The sequence below is a fragment of the Micropterus dolomieu genome, linkage group LG04 (genome assembly GCF_021292245.1).
Source record: "Micropterus dolomieu isolate WLL.071019.BEF.003 ecotype Adirondacks linkage group LG04, ASM2129224v1, whole genome shotgun sequence".
Lineage (NCBI taxonomy): Eukaryota > Metazoa > Chordata > Actinopteri > Centrarchiformes > Centrarchidae > Micropterus > Micropterus dolomieu.
In genome coordinates, this window is record NC_060153.1 from 29,016,172 (window position 1) to 29,041,327 (window position 25,156).

The 25,156-nt window shown below is 39.2% G+C and overlaps 1 protein-coding gene across 5 annotated transcripts in view; it reads left to right on the top strand.

The window, feature by feature from the left end:
* LOC123969362 (potassium voltage-gated channel subfamily KQT member 5-like) overlaps positions 1–25,156 on the top strand; it is a 129,956-nt gene that overhangs the window by 76,493 nt on the left and 28,307 nt on the right. For all 5 annotated transcript variants that reach the window (XM_046046691.1, XM_046046686.1, XM_046046689.1 and 2 more), the window contains exons 2-4: positions 8,554–8,644; positions 9,957–10,083; positions 14,117–14,292. In XM_046046691.1, the coding sequence (XP_045902647.1) occupies positions 8,554–8,644; positions 9,957–10,083; positions 14,117–14,292 (394 nt within the window). The remainder of the gene's footprint in view (positions 1–8,553; positions 8,645–9,956; positions 10,084–14,116; positions 14,293–25,156) is intronic.

A 25,156-nucleotide genomic window follows, 5' to 3' on the forward strand; every position in this document is an offset into this window, starting at 1 on the left:
CATTTTACAATGGGCAAGCAAGGAGCCGCCTGTAATGACAAGCCGTGATGATTGTGAACAACCAGCAAGGAGACGTGTTAATTTATTTCGAAACATTTGGCGACTAATACTCTTCTCATCGACTAATGGTTTAGTCGACCTTTAGGGGACAGCCCTATAAAATATGTCATGTTCAAGTTCTAGTGTGCATGTGTTTGTGATTCTTAATGTAGCCACAACAGTTAGAAAATCTGCGTGCTGTGTACTGTGCACATACAGATCCTACTCTGCGGGCATTATTTTCACAGTGCTCTGTGTTCCCTGTGTTATCGGAACTGTGTTGTTCTTCTAAACACAAAACGCCTCACACACCAACAAACGAACCCACAAGACTCCTCCTAAACACCTCACTGTATCAATAGTCAGACGTCATGAAAATCCTCGCTCCCGGTCCCTCTTTGAGCCAACTTTGCAAGTTAATTTTCACTCGTCTAATCTCCCAAACACATTCTGCTCGTTCTGCTCTCTCTTTCAATGCCGCTTACAGGCTGAGGTGCATAACATCAGCGTAATGGGGAAGCAGAGACACAATGTTTCCCCTCCGCCACTGTTTGAGTGGCTCAGCCTTTCAAAGAGCCCAGGTGCATTGTGGACCTGGTTCTGTCGTCTTTGGTCTGGAAGCAGCTGTCTTTAAAGCTATATTCATTTGCCCAGGCTCCCTGTTATACACATGCTGTGCATGCCTTTACAGTGTTTAAATGTAAGTACAGTACATAAACAGGTGAAAACCATCTCATAGTGTTTGACACATCCCTTAACCCCCCCCCCCCCCCCCCCCCCCCCCCCCCCATGTAAGCCTCTGAAATGTGATGAGTACACTGAGAAGGCCTGTCGCTGTTGGAATAAACCAGCTTTTTGTCAGAGCGAATGTAAAGAATGCTTTGAGGCATGCAATACATGACCAGCTGTGTGGAGTAATGTAACTGCATGACCTCACAGGGCAGGTCAGAGGTCATGAGGTCATGTCTCTGGGGTTACAGTCACCATAAAAGGAGGTCAACAGATCACTGTGGGTAATTATGTTGAGCCCATTGGTGATGAAGTTTTTATGGAAGATGTTTTATTCTTTGGACCTCGTGAACTTCATGGTCATGCTTCTTGATTACAGAGAAAATGCACTGGATCACACAAATTACTTACTTACCTTAATTCTCATAACTACAGAAATTGTATGTAAAAGCTGTTCAGTAATCTAATACAATACATACAGATCCTGGTCAAGTGAAAAATAGATGACAATGTAGTAACGAGACAGACAGACATCTGAAAGGCTGACAGACACCCTACCTAGCAAGTATATTATTAGGTTTTAAGTATCTTTTTGTATCCTCATCGTACAATTGTGAGTATAACACAGAACTGACATTAACGTGACACACTCCGCCTTTTTTTTCGCCTTAGCCCAGTCAAGTGAAAAAGTGGTTTATTTTTTGTCTGCAGGGCCAGCAATGGTATTTGAGAACGGTACCTTATGCCACAGCACAAGATTACACTGACCCCCTCACTAGAATTGATTTAGTACTCTTCTAATTGATAAATTAATATTATGTGTTGAGAAACAGCTCAGTATAAATGGTAGGGTAATAGGAAAAGACAGCTGTTAGCTACAAAGACATAGATAATTAATTATCTTCTTTCATATCAACCCAAATTAAATAACATCTTTTTTTACTGTGAGAATAAAACTTAATGATGAATCAACAACCCACGGATACAATGAAAAGGCAGGAGCAGAATTTGGTTTCAGGACCATGGACAGCATCAGAGGACATCTTCATGTCATGTGAGCATGAGCTTCTGTAATTATCTGTCGTAAGACGCCCAATCAGATCTCATCGTTACAGCATTATTAGTTTATCAGTAAACCAATTAACACATGACCAGGAGTCATTAGAACGGCCCTTTTTGATGACTTTCAGAGTCACTTTCAGAGACCCACTCAATCTGTGGGTCCTGAGGTTGCATTGATTTTATCTTTCCACCATATATCTTGGTTCATTGTAGAAATAAAACCTGATACCTGATTCGCAAGGCAAATCCATACCTTACACACTTACACACATGTGGGAGGTTAGTAAAAATATGTTAAGACTCAATTTTAAAGTCCGGGATTTTGCGTTAATAAGATATACATTATTAATAGTTACATTGTTTATTCAGAGTCATAAATGAATGCCAAATAAACAACATTTAATATACTAATATTAAATAATGTTAATAAATATCTGCTTTTTATTAAAGCGTATAGCCATGGACAATTATGCGACAATCTGGGAGACACCCAGACTGAAAGAGACACACGTTTGTAGTCGTTTTGTGACTGTTTGTAGTTTTTTTGTGTGCCTTTGTAGTTTTGCGTCATTGTAGTTGTTTTGTGTCTTTTTGCAGTTTTGTATCATTGTATGTGTTTTTGTCTTTTTGTAGTTTTGCTTCATCGTAGTTGTTTTGTGTTTCTTAGTAGTTGTTTTGCAGCACTTTAGTTGTGTTGTGTTTCTTTGCAGTTTTGTGTCACTGTAGTTGTTTTGTGTCTGTTGTTTTGTGTCACTGAAGTTGTTTTGTGTCTCTTTGTTGTTGGTTTGCAGCACTGAAGTTGTTTTGTGTCTCTTTGTAGTTTTGTGTCACTGTAGTTGTTTTGTGTCTGTTGTTTTGTGTCACCGTAGTTGTTTTGTGTCTCTTTGTTGTTTTGTGTCACTGTAGTTGTTTTGTGTCTGTTGTTTTGTGTCACCGTAGTTGTTTTGTGTCTCTTTGTTGTTTTGTGTCACTGTAGTTGTTTTGTGTCTCTTTGTTGTTTTGTGTCACTTTGTTGTTTTGTGTCTTTGTAGTTGTTTTGCTTTATTTCATGGTTGTTTTGTGTCACTGTAGTTGTTTTGTGTCTCTTTGTAGTTTTTGGTCACTGAAGTTGTGTTGTGTCTTTGTAGTTGTTTTGCTTTATTTCATGGTTGTTTTGTGTCACTGTAGTTGTTTTGTGTCTCTTTGTAGTTTTTGGTCACTGAAGTTGTATTGTGTCTTTGTAGTTGTTTTGCTTTATTTCATGGTTGTTTTGTGTCACTGTAGTTGTATTGTGTCTTTGTAGTTGTTTTGCTTTATTTCATGGTTGTTATGTGTCACTGTAGTTGTTTTGTGTCTCTTTGTAGTTTTTGGTCACTGAAGTTGTATTGTGTCTTTGTAGTTGTTTTGCTTTATTTCATGGTTGTTTTGTGTCACTGTAGTTGTTTTGTGTCTGTTGTTTTGTGTCACTGTAGTTGTTTTGTGTCTCTTTGTAGTTTTGTGTCACTGAAGTTGTGTTGTGTCTTTGTAGTTTTGTGTCACTGAAGTTGTGTTGTGTCTTTGTAGTTGTTTTGCTTTATTTCATGGTTGTTTTGTGTCTGTTGTTTTGTGTCACTGTTGTTGTTTTGTGTCTCTTTATAGTTTTGTGTCACTGTAGTTGTTTTGTGTCTTTGTAGTTGTTTTGCTTTATTTCATGGTTGTTTTGTGTCTGTTCTTTTGTGTCACTGTTGTTGTTTTGTGTCTCTTTATAGTTTTGTGTCACTGAAGTTGTGTTGTGTCTTTGTAGTTATTTTGCTTTTTTTCATGGTTGTTTTGTGTCACTGTAGTTGTTTTGCCACACTGTAGTTTTTTTGTGTCTCTTTGAAGTTGTTTTGCTTTATTTCATGGTTATTTCGCGTCACTGTAGTTGTTTTGTGTCTCCTTGTAGTTGTTTGCAGCACTGCAGTTGTTTTGCTTCATTTTGCGGTTGATTTGCATCACTGTAGTCGTTTTGTGTGTCTTTGTGGTCGTGATGGACTTTGTAACTAGAAATGTTAACAGTAACTTCATATACAGGTCCTATTAGGGTACCAGGGGTGGCCAATCAGATTTCACTTGGGCGATTAGTACCACCTTTAGCCACCTCTCTTTCCCCGCAGATAACAAAGACGATCACAGATGGATTTCCTGTTAATATCCCCCAGTCCCTCAACTCATTTTCCAAACAGATCAATTAAATTATGCAAATAAGAGCAGCACTTACCACTCATTCAGTGGTCTCTTTCTGTTTATATGTGTGTGAAGGGGGAGTGAAGGGTGCATTCGCAAGAGGTGATTGGGCGAGTGGGTGGAAGGACATATACCTCTAAGTTGCGCTTGCGAGGCTGCATTTGTGTGTGTGTGTGTGTGTAAGCTAGCTTAGTTTTCAGCCGCTGCTGTTTGGAAGGTTAAGAGCAATCACTTGGCTGGAAGTGCGGAGCGAGACACTCCAGATTAATTCTGCCGCCTGTGAGCACAGGGCATCACGAACACACTGGCACTAAGGCCAGCTGAGAGACCACTAGTTTGGGGGATTAATTAGTGAACTTTGTTGAGAGCTTAATGACGCTGTCAGGGTGCTTTTCAGTAATTCTCTACTCTCATTCACTGTAAATATATTCAAAATGGAAACACATATTAGGCTATGGATGAAGGGAGTTGATTGTCACTCTGTAATTTTCGGTCTGACAACCTTGTAAGTGCGAGAGGCGTAGGTGTGCCGGTGACAAGGAGCTTGCTTTTCAGCTGACAGCACTACAATGCTTGTCACTTGATGTTTTCCACCAATCAAAATCACATTATTCAAATCTTTGGGAAAGTCAACAGAGCAAACCTCAAAGTTTTGATACTTTATGCTTTTATTTCACTCAGAACCTCCAGCAGCACTATGAGCCATGTGACAAAGCGGAGAGAACATTTGGGTTGAGAAATAATGACATAACTATTCTCGAGACTGTGGAAAATTTTGACCTCCATTTTGGCTCTCTGGATGTCAAAAAGGGCCCAACTGGGGTCAGAACAGCACAGTCCTGGACTGTGCTGTAGGCTATGGGACAGTGACCCACTCTGCAAACCCACCATTTTCACACAGGCGGCATTCAAACACTGGATGTTATCCTGATGGTTCCTAATTTTTAAGCTTGAAAGACTTCCTTTCAACTCTGTGATAATCTGGGCACCAAGCGGCTGATAGTATGGAGCTGTGGAGATGGACAAACCAAGTCAATGATATTAATGTCACACTGCCAATGATGACACTTTTGCAAGCAAAAATGGCTTATAGCGCTGTTATAGTGTTTATAACAACCGATAAATGACAATTGAAAAAGAAACGGAAAGACGGAACCTTCAATTATGTCATGAGTTTTGTTGTTCGTCTACCAGAAGGCACTCTGCAACTTCCCGTGTTAGCAACGCACATTTTTTGAATGCAACAAATCCACCACAAAACAACAATCAGCTAACATAATCAGCTTTTGTTCAAAGTACTCTTTACAACAATAAAAAAAATTAACTGAATTATATAAGGTTATCTAATGTTTTATAACTACACATAACAAATTTTAGGGATAATCTTTGTTTATGTCATGTGTTTCTATAAAAAAAAAAAAGAATATCAGCAGATATATCGGAATATCGGATTTTAAAATCCTCAAATATCAAAATCACTATTGGTCTTATAATCATTCACAAATGACTTGTCTTCCCCTGCTGTATTTCTGACAAAGTAGCCGCTCCAGTAGATCAACAAACTGTTTTTAAATAGAGCTCACTTACCTGGATGATGAAGATATTAACCACAGGTCACACCTAAAATAGCTATAAGTAATATCTTTATAATTGTAATGTGTGAAATGACAATATCAAGGGTATCGCTCTCAGTGATGCTCCTACAGAGAATAATCACCCAAATCTGCAGCTCCCCTCAACTGTACAGAGATTTATAATGAGTTTCCACTCATGTTTAGCTGTCTGGAACTAAGCAGCAGACAGATAGCGACTAACTGGTGAACATAGTGGAGCATTTAGCAGCTAAGAGCTAGAGGAGACCAAAATAGAGCTAAAGGAGAGTGAGTATTGAACTTACATTCGTCAGGTGACCAGAAACACAATTCCAATGTTGCTCTGTAACTGCTGGATGTGTAAATAAGCTGTTTGCTTATATCAACATAAAAGGTGATGATATATCAGTGTTGTCTTCACAAATTGTTTCAGCTGCCCCCAGTGGCCAAAAAGAAGAAGAAAAGCATCAGCAGAGCAAGCAAGAAGAGCATCAGCTTCTGTGATGAATAACATGAAACTGTGTCCTGAACTTGATTTCTCAACATTTTCAGAACTTTATATTAAATAGTTGCCTCAGTTTTATTTTATGCTGCAGAAGGGTGGAGTTTAAAGGATGCGGCTGACTGTTTTATTAAAGGTTCAGTGTGTAAGATTTAGTGGCATCTAGTGGTAAGACTTGCGAATTGCAATTTTTTAAAATACAACAGAAACACAAAGTATTATTGAGTGCCATAATTTCAGCTTGTGGTAAAACAGTGCAATATTTTTAATGAGCATTTAACATGTGAAAGTACAAATTACACATTTGTGTGCAAAGTGGTGAAGCACTATCCCAAAAAACAACAACACGTTTTTTCAATGCAAATTCGGAAAGTATTCGTTATTGGTCACTTGATGCAGCATGTGAAAGTACAAATTACACATTTGTTGCAAAGTACTAAGTAAATACATGTTTTCCACCAGGGCAGTATTCAACAGGAGTTTAGCTGCTGATCTGAGCTTCCCTGCTGTTACCATTTTATTGCCAATAATATTCATCATCGGTTTATCTCAGGAAGGTAAGGACACATTTCTGTCCACGTTGCAAAGCCATAACAGAGCGCTGTAGAATAACTATATTAAATTACAAACCAACAACATATTTTTTTATACCAGGACAGTAAAAGTTTAGTTGGCTAATGCGTCCATGCTGTAAGCTAACGTTACTGATCAGCTGATTGTCTCACTAACATAACCGGAAAAGCCAAACCACAATGCTGGAGAATAACAAGGCTACATGAAATTAATCCAACTAACGTTACATATTTACACCACTGACAGGGGAAACATGGCGGGTCTCTCTGTGATTACGGCTTCAAGCTAAAGCTATCAAACAACAGTTTTCATTTGCACTGCTAAAGTCCGACTGACTTAATTACCTGTCCAGCAGGAAACAGACAACTTCAGCTCCGCTTTGAAAACATGTGTCCCACATGAAAGCCTTCCATCTGGGAAAATCCACACAGATTATAGCCGTGATTTCTGCCGTCAGCTGTCTGCATCTGTCCCGACTCCTCCAGGCTTCATCTTATTAAGATCCACACGCTGTCGGCTCTTGTGCTGAATAACACGTGTGTGCTCGTTCATTTGTTCAAATGTCACTTCTCTTCTTACTACAGAGGACTACTCAGACTGTTTATTATTATTATTATTATTTCCTCTTCTTCTTCTATGGATGCATGGGCGTCTACCATAGACTGTATATAAAAAGGCGTCTACACTGCCTGAATTGTACAAGCGGAAGACGAACGCCGTGATGGTGAAACACGCTCTGTAGCGCTGTTTGTCCTTTGTCGGCTATTGTAGAAACATGGACACAGTACTGCGACGTCCATAGAAGGGGAGACCCGCGGTTATGTAGATAGAAATGGCTCATTCTAAGGTAATAAAAACATAATGGTTCATTGTGTAAGGTCTTTACACACCACTAAAAATAGTACAGATATTATATTGCATTTCTGTCAATAAATCCTCAGACATATTACACACTGATCCTTTAAACTGTGAGGTTCAGTGAGATTCATGATATAAGCAGCACAGAAAACCGATAGTTACCACCCACACAGCTGTTTTTTTTTAAATTAACTCCAACTTTCCTGTCCCGTTAAGTAACGTTGCACATATCAGCCCATACTATCATTAAACCAGTGGCCTGAGAGTGATGTCTCTCCATTTGAAGTGAAGGTTTCTCACAAATTTAGAGGCCTAAAGGTCAGAGCTTAGCGAAAGGTCTCCCGTTTGAAATATTAATGTGTAACTGCACAAACATGAAGCAGGGCATGACTGAAAAAAGCAGTCCTTTCTCCAGAAGGCTTAAGAGGAGATGATAAAACACAGATGTGCTCTCACAGTTAAGCATCAAGAGCTTGTGTTTCAGACAATGATGTGTTTTTGGAAGATTTATGCGATGGAAAAAACAAAACAAGTTATGGTTATGAAGATGGAAGGGTACGGTTTCCTGGCGGAGGGAGCGACAGTTGGAGTGTGGAAATGGTCGGATGTTGCTTGTTTTCCAATAGCCGCAGTTTCACTGCTTGTTTCTTGCAAATCATGTTACACAAACAAGCATGATTAACTTTATATCTCAGGAAATTGAATAATAGTCGGGCTCATGGTTCACTGCGGAGAGGAAATAAGTTTTGTGATTGTGCTGCCAGTTTGTTCGTGTTCTGGTCCTCCTTCACTACCCGAATGGGTTCAAGAGTTTGTTAGTTAGGAAAATACAGCGGAGAATTCCACATCAGTGCACATTTCTATGATCAACAGCATGTTTGTGACCAGTGAAAATGATGTTTTGGAATTAGAGATTTTATCTGCTGGTCAGTGTGGTGTCATTCTGTTTGATTGAATTGTGTGTGTATTACCTATTTATGAGTCTCTCCTTTGTTTTTCTGTCGTTCTGTTAAGGTTCATCTTGGTGTTCAGCTGCCTGGTCCTCTCTGTGTTCTCAACCATCCCGCCTCATCAGGACTACTCCTCCTACTGTCTCCTTATTCTGGTACGATACTGAACAACCAACAACCAAAAATGACTTTCTATCATAAAATGCCAGTTAAACCTATTCTCCATAGTGTTTCCTTTTTCCTTTAGTTCTTCTTTCATTACCTTTCACCCATTTTCCTTACACCCAAATATACAGTATATTCACCGACTACTTCAAATATGACAATTTTAACATTATCAGGTTGTTACCCACACCAACCCTGAACCTAACTGAGCATTGTTAAAGTATATAACATAGTGTGCTTAAGCCTTTTTTGAGGATGTGACAGTTTGACCTAATTCTATTCAGTATGATGAAATATGATTACATTTTTGCAGGCAGAATTTTGACCCACTCCCTGTCATTAGCTAACACACGTATAACATAACATACGCACCATGAAGAGTGTTCCTTTAGTCTTCAGTCACTTTTATTTTTTTTAGAAATACAGATGACAGAGTCTGTAAATGCACAAAACATTATTTTATTGGTACAATCATATTTTCTGTAAATGTTTTTGCCTTCACAAAGGTCTAAATTTAGTTTCTAAGCCTTCACCCCACTGCCAGGAATAACATTTTGTTTTGGAAATACAAAATGCTTTACTCTTTTCTTTTCTTTCTTTCTGTTTTTGTTGTCTGAAGGTAGTGAGTCCAAACACACTGTCTACTGAGGTAGAAAATGTAGGAATGTAATTAGATATTTTTGCAGAGGGATTTGTGCTAATTGTGATTTTACAGTTTAGAGGGCAGATGTGAAATACCGAATTAATATTATGAAGAGTATTTCCTCTGTAATAAATAGACTTGTTTCTTAAGTCTGCCCTCAAACAGGGTACTTTACTTTCTTTTAGTACTAATAGCGCTAAATCGAGTTCAAAGTTGCCTTCATGAACAAAGTCAGGAAGGACAGAACGAGCTACTAGTGGGCACAAGAGCGAAACTGCTTTTTGAAAGACGCTCACTATAAAACCATGCTTTTCAAAAGCCTCTAAATGAAAGGAGAGGATTTTTTTACACATTTACACACGATTGTCCCTGCAGCAGTAACTACCATTTCACAAATTGCACTGCACTAATTGCACCAGTGTTGTCGAGCTGAATCTGCGTGTGTGTGTGTGTGTGTGCAATAACAGATGACCTGTTATAGTCATTATCAGAAACAATACTTTGTCATCCCGGCATTCATTTTAATGATATAAACATTGCATTAATGATATGTTTAATAATAAGCGATGATTTGTTCTTCACACTGACAATATATGATGCCTCTGTTACACTCATTAACATACTGCCAAAACAACTATTGTTTCTGTCTTTTTGAACAGGAGTTTGTGATGATTGTGGTATTTGGGTTGGAGTACATCATCCGTATCTGGTCGGCAGGATGCTGCTGTCGCTACAGAGGATGGCAGGGACGACTCCGCTTTGCCAGGAAGCCTTTCTGCGTCATAGGTTAGTTGTTGGAGCAAACCTTTATGTGGAGTCTCTTTTGGGGAAACAGACGCATATTATTCCCTCCAAAAAGTTTTTTTTCAAAAGGAGCCAGGCCACTTCATTTCCTTCATTGTTTCTCCTTCAAGTTGCCTCCTACTTGCCCTGCAGCGGATCGCAGTTGTCCTCTCTGTGAACGCAGTTTGATGTAAGACGTAAGCACTGTTCCACAGCACGCTATTGACCAGAGTTTGCCCGTGTCATTTTCAGTTGTGGTCAGAGCTCATAAGAGCAGAGAGCATTTACGTAACGAGGTTGCATTAACTGCCTTCTATTCTTTCCACTGTTTAGACATGGATCTCTGCTTCTTCTTGGAAAGTACAGTAGGGTGCTGGGGCGGTGGGGGGGGGGGGCACGGCTTAGAGATCACGCAGGGTGCCGTGAGCTCCCTTCGTCACGCTTTGTAGCCAGCTCTGTAGTTTGTCAGCACGTTGAGAGACAGAGAGAGCGTAGGGCGTGGAGAAAGAGAGTGTGAAAAAATGAGATGATGGGATTAAATGACAAAATGAGTTGAACTCTGAGCGACAGAGAAACAGCTGGAGGCGATGATCAGTATCAGATTAATAAATTAGTAGAGTATCGTTTAGCTTTCTCTGTTCTTGCTTCCTTACCCTGTGACTGTGCTGCGTTATCAAAAGTGTGTTCAGGTCTCAGTATGTACCTGTACCTCTCGCACAGTGATGTAATCAAATTTAAAATGCATACGAGAAGGGGATTGTGGGAGTTTAGTGTGAAATCACAAATACAATGTGAACATGTACGGTTTGTTTTTAGATTGCAGCCCCCGCTGCTAAATCACTGGGGGGTTTTTTTTACAGACAAAAATAATACTTGTCGAAGTTTTGACGTGCCCTGAGGATTTTTTTACAGTGCAAATAGAGGAGAAAATTATGAGATCTATGGTGCTGGAGTGAAAATAATAAGTGAGTAAACACATAAATGAGAGAAGCAACTTTTGCAGTTAAGTGTTTCGATGATTCAAAACTCCTCGTCCTTCCGTGGGGACTTTGTCTTACTATTCATGCTGGTACCACTTTATTATTACAAAGGCAACAATGACATGATGTTTTTTGTCTAGTGGTAAGGCAGCAGCAGGTGTAAAAACACTGTTTATAATGTCAGTTTATTAAGTGCAGAACAGTGTGCTCGAGGACGGACTGTGATATCATATAATCTTCCTGATATGTTTGTCTGAGTTCCCTGTTGGGTTCCATCACTGGAGGGTTTGCCTGGAGGTCAGAACACTTTATGTTGGCTGCAAATGAGGGGTTTTGTTCCCCAGTCTTGTATATATCCAATGTGGAAAGAAAAATACCGACCTTGAGTTAACGTTGAATACTTCTGAAAGACAGAAAAAAAAGCGTTTTGATTTTCTGCTAGTTTTTCATACTACATATTTCATTACAGAACGATATCTACATTCTGTGTTTTCTTAGTTCAGTTTGTTGTTACAGGCAGAAAACTAACAGACATACATCTACACATGTTTTACATTTTGCCATTTGATTACTTCAGTCATGACTTAAAGTCATCCAACCAGACGAGAGTTATCATAGGTTCAGTAGATTGAAATCGCCATTTTAAAAGTGGTAAGACAGCATATCAGTTTGAAGGGCAAACATAAGTTTAATTTTCTCTGCTCCAATTTTACACATGAAGATCAGTTTAGTCCTCATGAAGAGTTCTTACTCAGCCTTGAAAAACAGTTGTATCATGTTTCCTATGGTTCTGAATGACATTTTAAGGCTTGGAAAATTTATTTTTTTAATGATAAATGATACGTGACAAGCAGTGGTGGACGAAGTATTAGGATCCTTTACTTAAGTACTAATACCACACTGTAAAAATACTCTGTTAAAAGTAAAAGTACTGCATTGGAACTGCTACATATGTAAGTATAATTGGGAAGTATTAAAAGTAAAAGTATTAGTTGGACAATACATGTTTGTTTTGGCCACAGTCCAAACTTGAACATTATTAACACTACTTTCAAATTATTAATATAATTAATAGGAAAAGCTGCAAATCTTCAAAATTGTAAAGCTGCCTGTAACCATCAAATGTTTTTACATGAAAAATTACTTAAACCATCAAAACAGTTGCCAGGTTCTAGTGGTACTTCCCATACATATCCGCTCACGGTGCAGAGACGGAGTGCAGATAACCACCAAGCCTGGTATCACCAAATGCTGCATGAATAACATGTCTTAAGTGTTTCATCGCAATGCCTTTGCTTTGCTGAGTTACCCTGTATTTTATTTCATCCATTTTATTTTCTTGCGACCGGACTTTAGCCAGGAGTAGGCTGAGCAGTGGTATAGCCTTAGGTCTGACCTGGGTTAGCTTAGCGCTAATCCCTGCTGGCTTTCCTCTCTCCTGGTTCGATCACACCACTTGAGGTGACGTTTGGTCCAGCTGGTCTGGTTGTCTGGACGGGAGATGGTGTGAGCAGTGATCATCTCAAGTACCACTGCGCTCAGTCCATTCCCTGTACTTTCCTTTTCCTATGGTGATGAGTGTATTTCTGTTATAAGTATGTTTTTCAGTAATAAAGGTGAAAAAATAACAAAGTCAAATGTCAACATTTTTCAAAAGATTATTTGGGGGCCAGAATCACTGGATTTTCTCAAAAAAGGAAAATTACTTCTTCTTCCGTTATATACTATACTGTAAAATGTACACACACAGACACAGAGCGACAAAAAAGCAAAAAAAGTTGAATAAATAAAAGCCATCATCATTTTACGTCCACTTCTTTAGAATTAAAAATGTTCAGCTTTCCAAAAGTCCCTACACCTTTTGTACCACACACTGATACTCAAATGCATACATACATTCACCCTTCTGTCAATCACTCGTCTCATGGGCGTCATTTATGTATTTTTTATGGTGCTGCTGACTTTTCTCTCGCCCACTATGGGTCAACTCCATTAGCCACACCTTGGTCAGCATTTTCTCTCAAAAAATGGGTTCGGCAGGACGACAGGAGCAAAAGGGATGGTTATACAGTATATAAGGGGAAACCTCTTGCACGGGGTGAACTAAATAACACTACTTAGAGTTTCACATGGTGCGTCACTAAAATTAAAGATCAGTATGAGAGAGGAGCGAAGGGAGAAGGAGGAGGGCAAACCTGAGTCATAGCAGCTTGTTACTTTAGTTGTCGGTCTTCTTTGCGGGTTCGATTTTATTAATTTGTTCAGTGTGGTTTCTGTGTGAACTTCCTCTGAACAGTTAAACCTGTATGTGTGTGTGTGTGTGTGTGTCTGCCTGTTTCTCCGTCTGTGCCTTTGTTTGTTGATGTTTGTGTATCTGTCTGTCACAATTTGTAGCGCATACAGTAATAGGGTTTGTCTGCGCTTATATGTGCTTATGGGAAAATTAAATGAGAAAATAATACAAAACCCACACGATCGATGTGGATTATTATACGAACATGTAGCGTATATAGGAGGAGTTCACAGTACATTCTTGTTGCTCATGGCAGATTATGTCAGCTCCAGAAATATGGAGCCTTTGTTGGGATAACTTGTCACCGTGAGGCGTGAGGTGACAACAGTGGGTCGCCGTTATTGCAGCAACATGATTATTGAAGGCTTTAACCATCCCACATGTTTGTTTAAAAGGCCTGTTTTACATTAAGATCAGTGTTAGTAAGACAGGTTGGGTTGGACAAAAAGTCTTCAACAAATCACTTTACAGTTGACTTGTTGACTTGTATTCATCATCAGTGCAAGAAATATCATGAAAATAAACAATATGAACACAGAGATGACAAAAACTAAAATTACAAACTGCAGGAATGGAGCTTTCAGTCATACAAGTAACTTACAAAATAACACAACTTATTATAGGAAGCCGTGTCCTAGAATATTATTCTCATTCAGTTGAACATGATGTATTTCGTTTCTAGGTTTGCGGCATAATGAATTATACTGAGTGCAGACTTCTGCTTTTCTTTTGGTGAGCCCTTGTGTGTGTTTCTGCCCTCCAGACATCATTGTGCTGATAGCGTCTGTGGCGGTGGTGTCGGCGGGTAGCCAGGGCAACATCTTCGCCACCTCGGTCCTGCGGAGCCTGCGTTTCCTGCAGATCCTACGCATGGTGCGAATGGACCGAAGAGGAGGCACCTGGAAGCTGCTGGGCTCTGTGGTCTACGCACACAGCAAGGTAGGTTGATAATTATTAAATAAATCGTCGTAAACTGGTGAGAGAGTTATATTACTGTCCTCTAAAAAACACAACGAATAGGCACATACACCCAGTGCAACGAATGCAATCCAGCAGCACAGCCATGTAATTAATCCTTAAGGTGATTCAACTTCATTTTTGAAGTCGTAGTTAGTGGTGGTGTAGTACAGATTAAGGTGCTGTTTACTAATATTTTCTCCCCCTTGCGTAAATGGTTGTGTACAACACATTATAGACATGTTTAATTATAATTTATTCTATAAATTAGAGTTTATCCATGTTGACTCTGTTTGTATTATTTGCCTGGTCAGATTCATGTGTTCAATTTCAATTCTCAATATGTTTTTTACATTTGTTACCAAATTACCAAATGTTATACAATATAATAATAAAAGGTACAGAAAAAATCTAGAAGTATTAGACTCTGTGTTGGTATTGAAATACTTAGAGCTCAGTCCAGCTTTTATTCTCTGACTTTATCTTTTCAGTCATTTCTCACTCTCCTCTCTCTTCACCATGATGAAACATTTTAACTTCTATTTTAGATCAGTATAACCCCCATAGATGCAGAAGCCGGGACAGGTCATTGTTGTTGTCCTAGTTCTTCTTTACTTGTAACACAGCTGCACTTTCACACTGAAAAACCAACAGCACGTTTTAAATGAAAAGGTCAAATAAGGTAAGACTGTGTCTGTAGTGAGTATGTGTTTTGTAAGGGCTTCTCTGAAAGGGTTTTCGGGCCACTGTAGATGATTCATGGACATTTCTGACCAGGAAATTGTTTAGCCTGAAGTAAAAGAAAATGTCTTTACACGCAGCTGAATCAGTTTATAGGATCAGGTCACCCAACTCACAGATACTCACATACTTTCTCAGCTTCTGGTGGTATGCAGCCATGCAGATTGTTTTCGTTTGGTTTGGTTTTGAGATATCTGTCTCTTAGATTTTTGCCACTTCAAGGCTAAGAAATGGTATAGTCCGTTTTAGGGGTTTCTGAAATGGTATTACAAGATTCTTGAAAGCATGAAAAAGCATGAATAAATATATTGTATGTATTTGCGATCACAGGTAAGAAGGATATACAGGAAAAGTATGTGAACCCTTTTGAATCACCTGGATTTCTGCATAAATTGGTCACAAAATGTGATCTGATCTTCATCTAAGTCACAACAATAGACAAACACAGTCCGCTTTAACTAATACCACACAAACAATTATATGTTTTTTTAATGTTTTTATTGAAAACACTGAGCAAACTAACAGTGCAGGGTGAAAAAGGAATGTGAAACCTTGGATTAAATAACCGGTTGACCCTCCTTTGGCAGCCATAACCTCAACCAAACGTTGGCTGTAGTTGCAGATTGGACCTGAACAACGGTCAGGAGGAATTTTGGACCTCTTTTGGGGAAGTCCAAGTCTTTATTAGGGGGGTCAGATGCCCCTCTCGTCCCCCCAGTATTCAAACCCCGATTTGTGTTGCTAATGGCTCTGATACAAATAAACTTTTTCTACTGTAGAAACTATTTACAAAACATGCTTTTTGAAATGTTTAAGGTTCAGTGTGTAAGTTCTAGTGACAACTAGTGGTGGGGGTTGCAAATTGCACCCCCCCTTCCCTACCCAAGCGAGCAGTATAGCTACGGTGCCTGAGACAGGACAAAGATGACATCAATGAGATAAAAGAGATTGCCAGTCAAGAAATTAGGTTTCTTTTAGATATATTAAGAAATTATATAAATTATGTAAAACCATATGTTTTTCTGAATATTATTGTTACTTTTTCATTACTAAACAACAGCCACATGAAGAGATGAAGTGCTACATGATGTCTCATACTCCTGTAATACATTATTTTACATCTTGGGAGGGTTGGCTCATCTGGACTAACATACCAAAGTAAATGAAGAAATTCTCAAACACTATCACATCTAGTGCATCAGGTATGACCACTGACAGATAACAGGACAATGTAAGGCTCACTGTTTCTGCACCACAGTCCATTATAAACCACAGAATACATGAAGTTTACAAAGGCATAGTCAGGTGAGAATCAAGGCTCCTCTGGCTTTGCTTAATTAGATAAGCAATCTGCAAAAATGACCAAAATGTCTTTTTAAATTTTTTTAAATACAGCAGAAACACAAAGTAGTGCTGACGGCCATAATTTCAGCATGTGGTAAAACGGTGCAACGTTTTAATGGGCTTTTAGCATGTAAAAGTACAAATTACATATTTGTGTGCACAGTGGGAAGCACAATCCAATAAGTTTTTTCATGCAAATTTGGAAAGTATTCATTATTGGTCACTTGATAGGCACACGGTCTTGTTATATATCACCATTAGCAGTAAAAAGAAATACATGTTTTCCACCAGGGCAGTAAGATGTGAAGTTTAGCTGCTGATCTGAGCTTCCCTGCTGTTATTGTTTCAATACCAATAATATTCATCAGGTGTTTTTCTCAGGAAGGTAAGGGCGCATTTCTGTCCACGTAAAAAAGCCATAACAGAGGCTGTAGAAGAACTACATGAAGTTACAATCCAACTACATATTTTTTCTACAAGCGCAGTAAACGTTTAGCTGGCTGATCTGAGCTCTGATGCTGGAAGCTGCCGTTTTATTGCCAATTAGTGATCAGCTGATTCTCAAGAAGGTAACAGACAAAGTCAAAGTAGAGCGCTAGAGAGAGAGAGAGAGAGAGAGAGAGAGAGAGAGAGAGTCACTACATGAAATTAATCCAACTAACTGTGTGCCAAAGCACAGCGCTGGAGAATAAACCAATCCATCTAACAATAAATGTTTTTCAGTCAGTAAAGGTTTGGCTGATGCTTCCATGATCTAAACTAAAGTTACCATTTTATTGCCAATTAATGTTACTGATCAGCTGATTGTCTAGCTAAGTAACCAGTGCTCTGATAATCTATGCTGCATATTTGATAGGGCCCCTGCAATGATGTTATAATATAATCAAAAAACAGAATATGTCACAATACTGTGAGAGTTATAACTTTATGGGATTGGAAAAGGGAACACATAAGGTAGCATTTTTCGATAGGGCAGAGCGATTTGATCGACTCTGCTGTCGATTTGCGCTATGGTAGCATTTTTCGACAAGGCAGCATAGATCCTCAACACCAGCGAAAGTCGGACACAATTTCTAACCAGCATGCCTTGTTTTAAGTCCAGCATGCATCACATTAAGTCAGCGCTGCACAGCGCTGCATGAGGTCAAACGCACCTATTGTCTCATTCTATGGTAATAAAAACTTAATGGTTCATCATGTAAGGTCTTTATGCACAGCTGAAAACATAGTTATGGATCCTATATTGCATTTCTGTCAATAGATCCTCAGAAATATTGCACACTGAACCTTTAACATAAAGGTGTGAAAGGTTTAAGTAAGGGTTTGCACATATTGGGAAATGCGCTATTCACTCTCTTGCTAAGAGTTAGATGAGAAGATTGACAAATAACCAGGACATAGTTAGCTTAGCATAAAGACTGGAAACAGGGGAAACAGCTAGCCTGGTTCAGTGCAGAGCTTTTGTTCCTGCTGCTATAGGCTTCTTTAATAATTCAATGTGAGATATGGAGCTTTTATGTAGTATGTACTTGTTTTGTTTCTTACTGATGGTGGTTGTTGTTTGTGTATGTGTTATTTATATTAAATCCTGCTGCTGCTGCACAACAAATTGCCCCTCGGGGATAATAAAGACTCCTTGAACTTGAACAAACTATTGTCTGTGGGTGAAAAGGCGAGAAAGCTAAATAAGCTTATTTCCCAGAATGTCAAACTTCTGGGAAATAAGTCTGACATTCTTCAGCAACTAAACTGTTGACAAGTTAGCCAATAGCTGGTGAACATAAGGAGCATTAAGCAAATAAAAAGCAGATATTTCCTTCAAAGTTAGTAGAGAGTAAAAACAACTCGAAGACGAGTAAATATTGGACATTCACTTGGTGGATAAAACACAACTCCTACCGTTACATCACTGTAGTTTTAAACACAACGCTGTTCTCTGTTCTCCAGAAGTGACACAGCTTCCTTTTGCACACTGCAAGGTGCTAAATATTGTGTCAGTATTGTGCTTCTCTCTGTAAAAGTAACTGAATAAAGACGCAAGGAGCATTCAATGACAAAAGCATAAAGCCAGCTAGGTTAGGTAATTAGGTTTTCAATGTGCGAACAGGGGTTTTGGTTTTGACTTTGTCCACAGCGAGTCAGTGTATTTTATTTGTCTCCTCTTCTTCAGTTTCTGTCTCCACTCCAAAGATCTCGGTGGTTGGCAGGGCAATTCTTGGACAGCCCTTCACAATCCTCTGTCAGTCGGATACAGGCAGCCTGCCGATAAATTACACTCTGTGGAAGGATAACGAACACCTGAGCACAACCAGCGTCAAGCAGTCCTTTGAAAAAGCTATCTTCACAGTCACCATCACCAAGCCTGAGGAAATAAGCAAGTTCATGTGCGAGGCCCAGAATAGGAACAAAGACAGTCCAATCAGTGAAAGACTGACTACTAATGTCATAGGTAAATATTCAAAACAAGCATGTTTATCCATTTTATTTTATTAGTTTATTTTCAATTTGCTTTATCAGTGGTCCCTAAACCAGATCAATCATAGGAATGCCACATAGTTTTGATGAGCCACTACAGATCTATGCCAGTTTTATAAAAGGGCGTATAAAGTAGCTTTTGACAAAACAATAACCTCATATCAACGTTTTCATTTTTCAAAGGAACAGTTTGACATTTTGAGAAATACACATATCTGCTGTCTTCCTGAGAGTTAGATGAACAAACATGACAGTGATTTTGAACTAACTCTGCATAACAAAAACAAATGTTGAACCATTTACTTTAAAGAAATTTGTGAACGTAATGAGGGTGTCTGATTAAGTTCTTCTTATATTTTAATGACACAATAAAACCTCACTTTCTATTTGACAGTGTTATCTGATCTCACTACTTTTCCACCACCTTTTCGTCTCCCAGTGCCTCTGACGAACACGACTCTGACCGTCCTCCCATCCCCAGGAGAAATCTCGGAGGGAGATCGTCTCTACCTCATATGTGGTGTTTCAGGCACACCACCGGTCACCTTTAAGTGGTACCGTGAGGGCCGTGAACAGCCACTGCATACCACCACCTCCAATGACAACAACACAGACTACCAAGTCTCTCCGTTGTCCAAGGGGCACAGCGGCAGGTACTACTGCGAGGCTGTCAACTACGCCAACAACGCAATTCAGAGTGAGCGGGTCACCGTAGAAGGTGAGACTGGGGGGAGGGACCCAACCTACTCCAGACTTGCTGTTCTGTGATTGACCCTGACTTTTCTATTTCATGCTAAAAAAGAATCCTTTATGGAAATGGTGGGGAGCTTATGCTGCACGTGCACAAAACAAAAGCTAAGAATCTAGGGAGAGAAATTAAATTTTAATGTGTCTGCAGATTAAGTACAAAGCCAATTTTACCTTACCCACAATCTTGCTTGTGCCTAGTCCTGACTTTTCCCCCATCCTGTGCAGCCGTGATGTAGTACAACCAGTGCATAGTAAAGTTTAACAGGCTGCTTTTAACCTACAGAAGTCAGTTCAGCAAAATAAAATCTCCACATAATATCTAGGTAGCAGTTACTTTTCAATGGCTCCGTTTATTTTTGCAGTTTGCCTTTATTCACCACAAGCAGCCAACTCACAGCTGCCCATGTTAGATACAGCTAGCTTACAACACACAAGCATAGGCTTTGTGTGTCTGTGTCTGTCTGTGTGTGCATGCTTGTATCTGAGCTCTGACTAGCACTGATCTCAAAACATACCAGGAAGTCTAATACCATCCATACATCCATCGTCAACCGCTTATCCTGTATACAGGGTCGCTGGAGCCAATCCCAGCTTACATGGGGCGAAAGGCGGGGTACACCCTGGACAGGCCGCCAGTCAATCGCAGGGGGAAGTCTAATACTTTCTACTGCAATATTTGCACTGTTTTATGGACAGCATTCAGAAAAAGTTTTTAGTATTTCACTTTCAAAAATTTGTGGGATTTGAGGCATAGTTTAAAACAAGACCTTACAGCCAAACTAGCAGCTCTGTGAGGCTGGAATAAAGGCTAAATGGCTTATAGTGCTCATAGTGACAATACTAACCTGCCAATGTATAGCAGGTACAATGTTTAGCATTTATTTTACATTTTGGACTTTAGCATTTTACATTAATGTATAACTTTGCACGCTTTGACGCTGGTTTTTTGCATTGTTTTTATAACGAGTGGTTCGTTGGTGTACTGCTGCTGTGACTCGTAACCATCTATTCATCAGTTAACACGAAACATAAAGTACAGCTGAAGCTCTCATTAGTTTATCAGGTATTCAGGTATAAACCAAAGTACTGGACAAAACAAATTTGACCTGATGATTGCACTAGATAAAAAGACAAGGGATCACCAAAGTGAAGTTATTTCATCCTGACCCTTAATCTGTCTTGAACAATCTTTGTTATCTTGTCCCATTTTATTCCCTCCCCTTTTTTCCCCTTGTGTTTTTGTTTGTCACTGACTTCCCCTTCTTTCTCTCTCTTTCTCTCTCTGTCTCTCTCTCCATAGTGGGCCTGGCGATGTGGAAGAAAGCGATGATCGGGGGGTTCTCTCTGCTCGTGTTGTCAGTGGTGGCGGTGGTGTGTGTGTTGTACTTCAAATCCAAGAGAGGTAGAGAGACCTACAGTCCCCCAGCAAATCAGGCCTCTTATGTCTAACTATGTATGAATAACAACCTTCCTGCGCCTACTTCCTCTTGCTCTTCTTCTCACCTCTTCTCTCCTGTTGTAGGTAAAAGAGAACCAGCTGCTGAATTGTCAGTGTGAGTTTGCTCCACTACTTGCTTACTCTGAATTTGACAGATAGGCTACAGTAGAAGTTAGTCACTCTGTATCTAGTTAAATTAGCTGGCTTTGATGGCTGAAGTTTTATGAGTTTTGCGTTTCTGTTCTACCATACTGGCTGTTTTGCATTTTTGTACAATAAAAACTTTTAGATTGATTTCCTACCTCCCTGATAGTATTTAGTTAAATATTAGCATGATATGAAGATTAACTTTTGGAAACTTAAATTCGCTTGAGACAGGCAATACTGGGCATTTTGACAGCTTTGTTTTTTGTGATGCTTTTCCAAATGGAAAACTCACAATTTCTGGTGTGTTCAAGAAGGCTCTGACATCAGCCATTTCACTGTGTTGGAGTCTCTGCTGGTTGTCTGTCAACCTCACGATGATGACAAGAATCAGGGATGTTACTGCTCCTGGCCAAGAAATAGTCACCAAACCCTACTTCGTTTTTGTACGAATTAAACAAACTAGATATAACATGTTAATTAGTTCGCTTCAGACGTGCCAGTAGGCACATTTTGTTAACTGTTTCCACCTGTCTCTTGACAACAGCTTCATATTTAGCGTACACGCAAGTTAGCGGTATCAATCTTCTCATCAAACTCTGCAAGACGGCAAATAAAAAAGAGGCTAATAGTAGGACTATTATTTTGTGTAATGTGCAAGTCATGAAGGTAGCGTTAAAGGTGCATGATTCTCCTTGGATATTAAATTGTATGTTATGAATAAAAATTGTTGTTTGTTCTGACAATTAGTGGCACTATGGAGCAATTTATTTTTACATTGTTTGTTTGTGCACATGCACAAGGACCCAGTGTACCCACATGAGGCATGAGGGGCACATTACCGATAATGGTTTCTCACTATTTCATTAATATACAGTTGGTGGTAAAGCACCAAGTAATAAAGTATCAATTCCCCAGAAAAATACAGGGAAGATGAAAACTGCAAGCTATCAAACATCGATGTAAACAATTAAGGATTTCATGCTTTAAAAAAATTGCTTTATGATGGAGGAAGGAAATTAATTTAACACGTTTGTTAGGTCTTCATGAAATACACAATGTGCTTTGGTAAGAAACTCACAATACTACAACATGCAAAACCACCAGTATGGCTATTGAGGTGCGTTATTAGCTTGTATCAGAATTGCTTGCATATAGTTTTTATGTTTTAGATAATTTAGGCATTTAGCTAGTAACTTTTCAGTGCTGCCAGAGATTACTTTATTTTCACTGTTTCTCAGAAAGCCTTCAAGCCCTAAATGAGACTCTTTAGCAGTGAATCTAACCCATGGTACAGAGGTTTATACGGCAGCCACAGATATCTTGGTTTTACTATTCTTCTGTAAACTAGACTGTCCTCATTGGTCATCATCTTAACCGCCATTTGTGATTTCTCAGTTCTTAACAATAATAGCATTTTTCCTGCCACAGCAATCAATTTGCATGCAGTGCTCATGTTGTGGTGACCTGGCTACCTTTGTTTATGTAAATGTCTGTGTTGCTTACCAGTTGTAGATAATATCCTGTTCAAGTTTATGTGCAAGCACAATGTATATTTGAGCGTATTGTCTTCGTCTGTCTCTGTCTTTTTTTGTATGTACATCGTGTTTGTGTCTAAGTATGTATTGCAGAGGCAGGAAGACTAGGATGTTGTTAGGATACAGTTCTTCCAGAAGTAAACTCTCAGAGGTTCAAGATGTGTTATGCAGGCAGAAGCTGTTTAAGTAGTTCAACCATAGCACATGGGATTGGTTGTCAATTCTTGCAAACTGGTTAGAGCTCAAATTATCATCTTCTTCCAGACGCAGCGCCAGTCTATGATGGCACGGAGGGGAGAGTGACCAATGGGGTGCGAGATAGCTCGGCATCGCTTCCCGCTGACATCAGCAACAGGAGCAGCTACAGTATCGCAGCCACAGTGTAGAGATGCTCCACAATGTACAGGACTTGAATCCAATTTTTTAAAAACTTTCAAAGAAAAGAAAGCTTTAAGAAAAGACTTTAAGAGCAGTATTCATATTCATGATGCCAAGTATCACTGACGAGTTGTCTCAGTGAAAAGGAGGGGCTTGTTTTGAAAAAAATATAAACCAGGACCCGCTACTCCCTCTCCCCTCCTCCTGCAATCTAGATGGCCTTTGATTTCATACTGTTGCCATGTCCGTGTGATTTTATGTCCTTTATTGTTCACCTGCTGTTTTTGTCCAATGTGCATGTTTAAATAGGTTTGGTGACAGATTGATTTGTATATACATTTTTATCACCATCACAGGAAATGTGTGTATATATTTTTGGTTGATCCCTTGACTCATTGGAAGAGACACTTGTAGAATAAAGAAATTGGTTTTATTTAGAAGTGTGTCAGTACCATTCATTACTAATAGTACTATTCATTCATTCATAGGTCTAAAAACATTTCTATTATTTTCATGCCTGCGTTAATCTTCCATTCAAGTATGTGCTTAGGATGGTGCGACCATCCTAAGCACAGGTCCAAGACAAGAATACCAACATGACGTTGATTAATTTCCTAAAAGGGAACGAACAACAGAGACTCCCTTGAAGAGTTGAAACAATAGAGTCTGCAAGAAACTTCCTATGTTGGCACAGAGCAGGTTGGGGGGGGGGGCATGTTGATAAAACTGGTGGTGTTGGGGAAGGTGGCGCTTACTTTGGCCAGGCAAGTTTGAATGCGTGCAGCAGGCGGAGGAAATTAATCACATAAGCCTTGTTTGAGCTGTGTATGTGATTACATTACCAACTGGGAAGTTGCAATGGGAAGTTGTTTTTGCCAGAGCTTATTGTGCAACTGCTGCTGAATTAACAGCCTATTGTGCACAAGGCAACGGAACATTTCTTTATGTGCCAGATGAAGACTTGAAATCTGTTCCTTTGTTATTGGTTTTATTTTAAGAGTAATAAAGCCTCCACTGAAGCCCATATTGTAGAGATGGGCCACAACAAGGGCTTCTGAGCTATACAGAACAGAATATAATCCTGTTTGTTGACTTTTGGCCTTTTCAATAGTTTTTCACTTTCCTGCCAAGAGTGAGATGAAAAGATTCATAGCAGTCTCATGTCTGACTGCTAAAGTATGAAACTACAGCCAGGAGCTGGTTCAGTAGCTTAGCTTAGCATAAAGACAGGAAAAGGGGAAACTTCCAAAAGTAACAAAAAAAAATGATGTAAAAATAACAAATGACCCGACTGTAAAAGGCACGTTGGTTTTTATATGGATTAAACAATCAAGGTAAAACATGTATGAACAGAGTTTTTAGAGATTGACAAAGAAATTTTACCATTTTTAGCCAGACTACCTCTTCACCCTGTTTCCAGTCTTTATGCTAAGCTAAGCTAATTGGTTGCTGGCTGTAATTTCATATTCAGCAGACAGACTTCTTCTCATACAACTTAAACACTGTAGCACAGTTTCACTGTATATGCCATTTCATTTACTGCTGACCTCTTTATACCACTTTGTATTTGTATTTTAGTGGGAATTAGTTATATTGCACAACTTCAGCCTATCTTGACCCAGGTCACTGTTATAAATGAGAATCTGTTCTCACTCGGCTTACCTGGTTAAATAAAGGTTAAATAAAAATTTAATTAAAAAGCTAGAAAGTGCATAGGTATTTTCCAAATATTATAATTGTTTCTTTTGGAATTACTCAACCACACATCACATGTCAGGTGATATTCATACATGTAGCTTTGTAATGCGTTGTTTTACTGCTAATTACCTTTTAAGGTATGTTTCTTTGTTCTAATCGGCGCAGAACTTAATTAAAGTCTGGGTTTAGCGGCTGCCTGATGACCTGATGTCTGTCTTTCTGTTTCACAGTGAGGGTGGACAGAGCTACAGTCAGTGTATGGAGCAAGAGACCACTTGACGCAGGTGAGCTGGGCTTATAATATGTACCATTATAATAAGACTTTTACTGAAAATGTCTT